The sequence below is a fragment of the Gekko japonicus genome, unplaced genomic scaffold (genome assembly GCF_001447785.1).
Source record: "Gekko japonicus isolate JY-2015 unplaced genomic scaffold, Gekko_japonicus_V1.1 scaffold907, whole genome shotgun sequence".
Taxonomy (NCBI): domain Eukaryota; kingdom Metazoa; phylum Chordata; class Lepidosauria; order Squamata; family Gekkonidae; genus Gekko; species Gekko japonicus.
The window spans coordinates 32,806-42,576 of NW_015174870.1; the positions used below are offsets into that span (position 1 = coordinate 32,806).

Genomic DNA, 9,771 nt, shown 5'->3' on the forward strand with positions numbered 1-9,771 from the left:
AAACAAACCAGACTGGTAGCCCGGGGGCAGTTCTTACTGTCCATAGTGTACCAGGAAACTTGATGTTTACAGCCTATATTTGTATAAGTAAACAGTCAATGAAAAGCTGAAATGCATATCTTAAGGTTTATTCTGGTATTGCCCCTGGTGCTGGTGGAACGTATCCACATCACTGTGAATAATCACTGTGCCCTCTTACAAAGGTAGTTTGCTACACATTGTAGCAGAGCAGTATAGGACCCACCAGATCAATACTCCCTCTAAGCTGTGGAGTCTTGTGAGCAAAAATTCTACTTTGTGAGCCACTGGCATTAAAGTTGTGAGCGAGCCATTTGGCTACTGCATAAATTAGTTTGCTCTGGAGCCATCCTTCCTGAGCGAAGACAAAAGTGTGTGAGCTGGAGGCTAAAAAACTGTGAGCTAGCTCACACTAACTCAGCTTAGAGGGAACACTGGACCAGACAGTGGTTTGGATCCAGTTATGTGTAAGTGGAAACAGTAATGGACTTAGCGCAGCTCCATTTGCATACGTTCTTGTGCAACACTGAGCACTTTCCTCTCTAAATATTATAGTGCCCAGAAATTGGTTGCTCAGGTTCTTTGGCAAGCAGAACAGCAAGTGGGGATACAATAAGCTTGATTTACCACAAGCGGTTATTGTGGTCTTTTCCTTGCATCTCTACTTCTCCCAGACATCTAGCACAAACAGAAATTTTGCACTAGATCCATACCGTTGGCTACCACACTGGAAGGCTGGCCTGCTCATTAATCTGCCTTAATGACAGAAATTAAATATAGCCCTCTACCTTAAAGGTCAAGATAGGACTGTTACTCCAACCTCCACTTAAAGAAAAACCCCTTTGCTTCCCCTTTCCTGACTCCTTTATTTTAGTCTTATGTTCTTCTTTCATGATAATAAATGTTAAACATTTTATTGCTTTCACTTTTGACATGTTGATGGATTGGTTTATTATTTACCTTTGGGCAAAGCTCTCTAGGGAACTTTGTAAGCTATTTTAGAAAACATCTATCAGGCATACATTTATAGAATAGGCCCATTTTTTTAATCACAGAAGGAGGTACTGTGTATGTGTAGTTCCTGCAGGAGGTTAAGAAGCACCATATCTGTATTGGCTTCACACACTGCAGGAGAAAAGTGCTGTGAGAGATAGGAGGCAGGAAAGAATAGAATATCTACAGGGTGAGACCATAGTGAGTGTTAACTTTTCCAGCAGAGTCAGCTGATGTATGTTTTAAATGATTGTCTAGAAATGGGGCTATAACTACTATGTCAGTTTGCTCTATTTTGGTTCACCTCTGCTGATACAGTTAGAGATGGTTGAAGCATCAAATATCTGTCCTTCGGAACTATTTAGGGTTGGTTCAGAAGTTGCTAAATGGTTCCATGTGCAAGGATCCCCAGCAGGTTCAGGAACCACAGAGAAAGGCATGCCTGACTAGCTGCATTCACAGCATTCGGATTCAGCATCCACCTTGGCTGTATTCCCATGAGTATGCAGATGATAAATGTGTCTTCCCCTGCTCAAGCAAAATGGAAATCTGCAGGTGCATCAGGTCAGATGTCACATCCTCTGTGCATCTGCATCCCCAGATTTGCTTAGGCCTCCCTGCATGGAGTGATTTGTTAGTGACTGAATCAACATTTAGAATTTTACTTCCTTGTGTTGAATCAGAATGAAATACTAAATTTTATCAGATAGAACGTTTTGATATACATTTTTTTTGTTGAAACCTGTAGCCAGCCACTAAGTTGCTTAGGACTCTGATGACTGACCACTTAAGAAATATTCGCTGTGCATATGCTGCCATTCTATTGCTGTAATATATGGAGATTTACATCAATTTAAAGCATGATTGATCGTGACTGTCCTGGAAACCTAATTACTAGAAGAATATGATGGTAGAGATTTGACTAAACCTTTAATGTAAATAGATACCAGTAGTGTGGATGCATGCTAATGTGATTTGGTGGAAATATTCTAACAGTGTCAGGACACCAGGGTTTCTTTCTGCTATGGGAATGGAAAGATAGACTGCTAAGTAATTTGCAGCACTGGAAACTACTGGCTATTAGGAGTGGTTGGAGGGGAGTGAGGCTATTCCCTCTGGAGGAATTTTACCTGCAGTTGCGCTATCACACAGTCCTTTGGAGCTGCGGGCACAGCCCGCCACTGAGTGATCGGACACAACCGTGGGTGTTAGGTTGGGTTTTTTTGCCATTTGTTTCTGATGTGCTTAAACAAGAATTGATGGATCGCACCTTTGCATTGAGGGCTCTCTATGGAGGGTGTGATGATGCGCATACTGAGAAGGGGGGGGAAACGGCACAGAGTCGGGTTAACCCTAACCCTGATCAGACCATCCTGGCACCATGAGAGAGTGCTGCAGTGATCAGACAGGGGAAAGTCTGTCCGTGGCCTGTAGCAACCTGTTTGCTACCGGTCTTTCCCCTGTGCCTGTTTACTCCACTTCTGCAGTGGAGCAACATGGGTTGCTGACGGCTGTGGGACGCTTCCCAGATGTTCATGTCTGATCGCACCCTTTAAATCTGCCTGGCATTCGCGCCTGTGTCGGGGCTAATTGTGCATATGATCGCAGCCCTAGAAGTATTATCTTAGTTCTGGTAATGATGTAATAGTATAGTGCCTGTTTACTCCGCTTCTGTGGCGGAGCAACACGGGTTGCTGACAGCTGTGGGACACTTCCCAGATGTTCATGTCTGATCACGCCCTTTAAATTAATCCAGCATTCGTGCCTATGTCGGGACTAATTGTGCGTATGATCGCAGCCCTAGAAGTATTATCTTAGTTCTGGTAATGATGCAATAGTATAGTGGTCCTTCCAGATTGCCATGCTGGAAAATTATGGATTTCAGAGTTTGAGCAAGAGCAGTTTCACTTTTCTCTTCAATGTAACTGTTGATGTCAGCCAGTTCAGATCAGAGTTTTCCTCCTTTTTGTGGATATAATAATGTTACCGGCTAGTGATATATGTTCTATGTGGCCTTCTCTTCATGATATTTAACACAATGAAGGTGAGATTCTTCTGAGCACACAGAGAGATTCTTTGTGGACTAGATAAAGCACAAGTTTAAGGAACTTGTCCTAAGCAGTGTTTTGGGCTGTGTGGAAATCACTTCAAAAAACCTCAGGTTGGTAAAGCGATCTTTTGAGATTTGGCTACCCAGGGACATATTGAGGAACTGAACTATGCATGCCTCGGGAAGCGGGGAAATTATGCAACTTGTCTGGATTTTTGCTTAGCAGCTACTGGCATTATTGACTCTGACAGAAAGTATGCTGTAATACTTTGCATCAGAAAGGTGGGTTTTTTTTTACATATATGGTTGAATTATGGCACTTGGCACAGCACTGCAATTTTCCAAAACTGTGAGATCATTTGGTCTGTAGTCTCATGATGAATCCCTGCAAAGGTGTCTGATTGCAAAAAATTTAATGATGATGATGATGATGATGTCTCTTGCATTCCTCAATAAACAAGAAAAAACACTGACTGCAGAGACAAGAGCAGGAAATACTCATAAAATTCTTTGGGCAAGGAGTCTACCTTTCTTTGACATCCAATTGACCAAAAATCCTGATTGGCAACCAGTGGTGTGACCAGGGGTCATTTGGGGCTGGAGCGCACTGGAGCACTGCTCCGTCAGCTCAGGAGCTGGCACAAATGGCGGCAGCGGCAAGTCCCGCCCCCAGCTCCCTGCACTGAAGCCCTGCGGCCTGGGAGAGGCCTGAAGAGGCCCATTTTCGGCCTCCCGGGGCCCACGCTGGAGTGCTGCGGCCCATGGGAGGCCTGAGGAGGCCCGTTGCCAACCACCCCAGGCCTGCACTTTCCACTTCCAGTTCAGTTTGACTCTTGTTAGCAGCCATGTAACGGCAAGGTTTCCTGCTGGTGACCCTTTTATATTTAAAATATTTCCAGTTGGTTATATACCTACTGTATGTGTTCCTCTTCATGATACTTAACTAGGCTTTCAAGCTCTGGCTTGAAAAATTCCTGGAGATTTGGGCATGGTTCTTGGGGAGGGTGGAGTTTGGGGAGGCTAGGTATCTCAGTGGGGAAGTGATGTCACTTTAGGACTTCAGTATCTCCTGGACTCTGGTTTGTACTATAGAGGCTGCCCTCCAAAACTGGCATATCCTCCAGGGGAACTTATCTGGGTAGTCTGGGGGTCAGCTGTAATTCTGGAAGAGCTCTGGCCATCACTTGGAGGTTGATAACATAATACTTAATAGATACTGCAAACAAAATTGCATGTACCCACTAGAAAAAGATTGCGTAAAGTGGTATACGAACATTAGGTTTCCATTGCAGTGTTGCATACCATAGCTTTCTTTAGCTTCTATTGTTGGAATTCCAGGGAGAATAAGAATGTTTTCTCAGAAAACTGGTAGATATACCGAGAAAGCTGAAGCATGACCATTGCCAGGTTAGAAATGTAGAAGTATAGAGATGAGCAGTATCTAAAGGTCATCTGGTTTACCCTTTATTGCAACAAAGCCTAACATTTCATCTCTGTGCCTTTCTAGTGAATAAGCCCATAACAAAGTTGATAGACCAAACAAGTTGCTTTTGCTTTACTTATGGGATTTATATTCCTGCCTCCTTCTGGAAGCTTGGGACTTTTGTGATTGGGGATGGTCCCTTCAAAACCAAATGAATGAGCTTTTATAAAATATCAGAATTACCCTTCCAAATGTCAGTACCACTAAAAGGAGATTAATTAACCTCAAGACCAGTTCCAAAAGGCCCTACTAAGAACTGTGTCTTTTACAAATGAGTTTATTTAGGCTGACACTGCCCTGTCTTGCAGTTTTGAAAATTTGTTGTTGAAATTTGCTAAATCAAGTAAAAGTTAGGTAAATCAACTGAAAGTTAGAAGATGACTATTTCAAATTCTCTTTGATCTTCAGGTAATTGCATGTTTTACCTATGAAATTATGTTGAGAAAGTGCAATTTTATAGAACATATTATGAGTCTACAGGGTCTATGGAAGGATTTTTGTCGTGTTTGTGGAATGTTTTAAAACAGCAATGTTGCAGAATTACAGCACTTTAAATCCTTTGACTTCCATGAATTTAGAAAGGTATAGCTGCTTAGGACAGCACTGTTAGTGTTCCTACCTATTAATATTATGTTCATATACATTTTATAGTATTATATTTGCATTGGATTGCAGAGCTACAAGTATAAAATGGAATATTTGTGTTTTGAATGGGGATTTAGAAAATGGATTTGGATTGTATACATATTTGGAAAAATATTCACACCTGTTCTTTCTTGTATAGCAGTCCATGAAAAGAAGAGGAAGCAAAGACCTGCAGAAATCAGAAAAAAAGTCACAGCAGACACCTACTGAAGTAAGCTAAAAATAATTCTGACTAGCTGATGCTATACTGTGCCCATTTTGGATATGGAATGTAGAGTTCCATAAGTGGGGATGGGTCATGGATTGGTACTTCCAGTTAAAGGACTTCTAGTAGCAAGTATTGGAAAAGGCCTCAGTGCTTGAAACCTTGAGGGTTGTTACTAATCAGACTAAACAACACTGAGCTACCTGGACCAATAATTTGACTTGGTACAAGGCATCATTCCCTCATATATGAGTGCAGCCTTTCCCATAGTAAACAATATTGGCTGTTTTTGTGGTACTTATTTATGGGACCATAACCCATATCTTGAAATGTATGTCAACAAACACAGCAGTGTGTTTATTTAAGAAAATTCATAATATCATGCATACATTTAGTTATGGACAGTCATGTGTATTTGGTGATTAAGTGTAGAGAAGTTCATACCAGTTTAACTCCTAATATTTAAAACCTGGATAGTTCTTCAGTGTTCATTACAATGGTCAATTTTTATCACTGTTTCTGTTATACTCCCTCGAGAAGATGCCACAAATGATGTTTATACAATTGTGATGCCCTTCCTCTTGATAATGAAAAGAAGATTAACATATTTACAAATCCAGTATATTCTTCAGGAAGGTGTGATTGGCTGCAGTTTTCTGTTGAGAGTGTACTTGATGGCATACCCAGATTTGTGATGTCATGTGAAATAGCCTTTGGTGGATGAATCAGGATTTTGTTTTCATTGTTTAATGCTGCTGAGGAATAGTGCCCTGGGTTTACTATAGATTTAATGGCAGCCTGTGCTTTCTTTAGAACTTGCTGACATTTAATATTTGAAACCTGGATCAAAACATAAACTTCCCTCTGTTGAGACTGATAGGAAAACTATTGAGTTTCTTACAATTTTGCAGGGCCTGCAAAACGGCCCTCTGTTGAGACTGATAGGAAAACTATACAATTCTGCAGGGCCTGCAAAACAGACCTGTTCTGCCAGGCCTTTGGCTGAGGCGGTGGATGTCCAAACGACATTGGCCTTCCCTGCTTCGCTTGCTTAATCTACCCAATTTGCCATCCTGCTTTAGAGCCCTGCCTTTACAAACTTGGCACCAGCACCAGATGACTTGGGTCTCTGTAAGAGAAATGTACCCTTCCTAACATTAGTGCAGCAGGCACAGTAATTAGAAATGTTTAAGCTGCCATCAGGAGTTTATAACTGCACTGTTGATTTTATGAAGTATTATTTATTGTTGAATGTTTAATTATTGTTTTACTGAATGTTGTGAGCCCACTTGTGGGGTATGGTGAGATATAAATTGAAATAAATAAATAAATAAAATTCAGCACAGCTAGGACTCTGTGCTATGGTTATCTTTTTGGTTGCTGTTGAAGTGCCTATTGGTAGGACTGCTTACATGTACAGAAAATATTGAATATGTGTTGCTGTGTTTTTTTTCATGAGGAGGACAATGAAGATTTGAAATGCCAGTTGCAGTTTGTCAAAGAGGAGGCTGCCCTCATGAGGAAAAAATTGGCTAAAATAGACAAGGAAAAGGACAGGTTTGAACATGACCTTCAAAAATATAGATCAATTTATGGAGATCTAGACAGTCCCTTACCCAAAGGGGAAGCTGGAGGTCCACCTACCACAAGAGAATCAGAACTTAAGCTTCGTCTGAGGTTAGTAGAAGAAGAAGCCAATATTCTGGGAAGGAAAATTGTAGAGCTGGAAGTAGAAAATAGAGGGCTGAAAGCAGAGCTTGATGACTTAAGAGGAGATGATTTCTCAGGGACAGCCAATCCCCTCATGGGGGAACAGAGTGAATCTCTATCGGAGTTACGACAGCATCTGCAGCTAGTTGAGGATGAAACGGAACTGCTAAGGAGAAACTTGGCTGATGTGGAAGAACAAAATAAGCGGATCACAACAGAGCTAAACAAATACAAATACAAATCTGGGGCTCATGATAGTTCGAGGCATCACGATAGTGCCAAAACAGAAGCTCTACAGGAAGAACTCAAAGCTGCCCGCATGCAGATCAATGAACTCAGTGGTAAAGTCATGCAACTTCAGTATGAAAACAGAGTCCTGATGTCCAACATGCAGCGCTATGATCTAGCCTCTCACTTAGGGATCCGGGGCAGTCCCAGAGACAGTGATGCTGAAAGTGATGCAGGGAAAAAAGAAAGCGATGATGACTCCCGTCCCCCCCATCGCAAAAGAGAAGGGCCCATTGGTGGAGAAAGTGACTCAGAGGAAGTCCGCAACATTCGTTGCCTGACTCCTACTAGATCATTCTATCCAACCCCATCAGGGTGGCAGAAAAGTTTCACAGACCGTCAGCAAATGAAGGACATCCGCTGTGAAGCAGAGCGTCTTGGCAAGACAATAGACCGCCTGATTTCTGACACAAGCACTATAATTGCAGAGGCAAGAATTTATGTGGCAAACGGGGACCTGTTTGGACTCATGGATGATGAAGATGATGGCAGTAGGATACGGGAGCATGAACTCCTTTATCGGATAAATGCCCAGATGAAGGCATTTAGAAAAGAACTTCAGGCCTTCATTGACAGACTAGAAGTTCCAAAGTCTTCGGATGATGGAAGTGCGGATGAACCATTGTCAGTGAGTCAGGTAGATTTTTACTTAATAAGCCATATAGGTAAAAGGTTCCAGCCAAAGATGTGGCACAAATATTCAGTCATCTTTTCCTTCAGATTCTTATATGCTGTGGGTGCCCTGCTTAAGCAGAGTTACACCTTTTAAATCCATTAAAGTCAATGGCTTTAGAAATGCGTTACTCTGCTTAGGATGGCAGTGTTACTTTCAAGTGTCCAGGATTGTGGCTTGCTATTTAATTCTGATATTCAGTTATTAGGACTATAGAAGTAGAACATTTTTTTAAAGTACCATTTAAAAAAAACACATGACCATCCGCTGGAATCCTCTTGTGTGTTCTAGGGCAGCAGGGCAAACTAAGACATGTTTATGTGCCTCATTTACACAATATTTTCCTCTTAAAATATGTTAAAGGGTCATGGGAACTGGGTATATGCAGGCATCCCTCAGGTCTTAGTTTACATCATATACATGATGGTAGGGTGAGCATTCCAGCCTCATTAACAGTGTTTCCAGCTGGCAACTGTGTGATCCACCCACAGTTACATATTGGAATTAGTAGCTTTTTATATTGTTCTACCATTAAATTGCATATAATGCTGTTTAGCTCTTGCAAATCATGTGGGTGCTGATTAAGAATGAAATCATATTGGCAATATCAAAAGCATGGAAGCATTTTGTTATTTAATGTTGCAGTCATTTTAGGCATAAGGAAATCTAGTCAGTGCCTATCTATTAATGAGCATTTGTCTCTGCTAAGACAAAATATGTAATGTCAACAATTATAATTTGTTTGGGATCCCTTTTCCTTGAAGCGAGTGGGACTGGGCATACAGAATCTGGACCAGACCACAGGTTACTGATTATCTCTTGAAATGATACAGTTGCTGTGTCATTAATAGAGCTCTATCTTGTCTTTGTATTTACCTTCCCAGATGTTCCAGCCTATCATTTTACTTATTCTCATCCTTGTATTATTTTCCTCCCTTTCTTACACAACAATATTTAAGCTTGTCTTCCTTTTCACACTGTTCTTCGTGTTGTAGACTTTTTTTTCATCATTTGTACCATTCATTGTAGTATTGTTTTCAGTTTGTTTTATTTTGTCCATCCTCCAAGATAAGAAGTACAAGAGCTATAGTTTCTGTAGTAATCACTGCTGTAAAAACACTGAAGACTACTTGTTTGCAAGAAGGAGAACCCGATGTTACATGTCAAACACAGAAAAAAGCAAGCAAAACCCTCCTCTATTTAAATGAATCCAAATTGTGCTCACTAAGAATGCCAGGTAAGCATGAGAAAAACAGATTTTTCTTTTTTTCTTATAAGTCATTTTTTTTAAAAGAAATTTTGGGATAACATACAGTTGAAAATCTTGTTTTTACTGAACTGGAGGCAAAAACAAGAACAGGGGAAGTTTTAAAATAATTGCTTAAATTATGACCATGCACTACCTAAAATGTACTGTGGTATGTGTTATACATAAGCATCTATATCTTAAATAGTTTTAGATATTTTATTTGTATGGTTATGGCCTCAACAGAGAAACACTATTCACAAGTTATGCAGAAACAATGTTTTGTTAGTGGTGGGCATGAAACTGGCTTGATGTTGCATTCTTCCTTCTTCTCATATGATTGAACTCTTCTGCTTTTCATTATAGTTAACACAGGTAGAGTTGCCAGATCTAAACTGTGAAATTCCTGGAGATTTTGGGGGTGGAGCCGGGAGGAGGACAGGGTTTGGGCATAGACCTC

General features: G+C 40.9%; 1 protein-coding gene across 1 annotated transcript in view; it reads left to right on the top strand.

The window, feature by feature from the left end:
• The window catches only part of SOGA3 (SOGA family member 3), a 19,876-nt gene extending 10,816 nt beyond the window's left edge, over positions 1-9,060 (top strand). Inside the window, exons 4-6 of the mRNA XM_015424796.1 lie at positions 5,329-5,400; positions 6,854-8,029; positions 8,950-9,060. Coding sequence (XP_015280282.1) covers positions 5,329-5,400; positions 6,854-8,029; positions 8,950-9,060 — 1,359 coding nt within the window. The remainder of the gene's footprint in view (positions 1-5,328; positions 5,401-6,853; positions 8,030-8,949) is intronic.
• Positions 9,061-9,771: the final 711 nt, after the last annotated feature.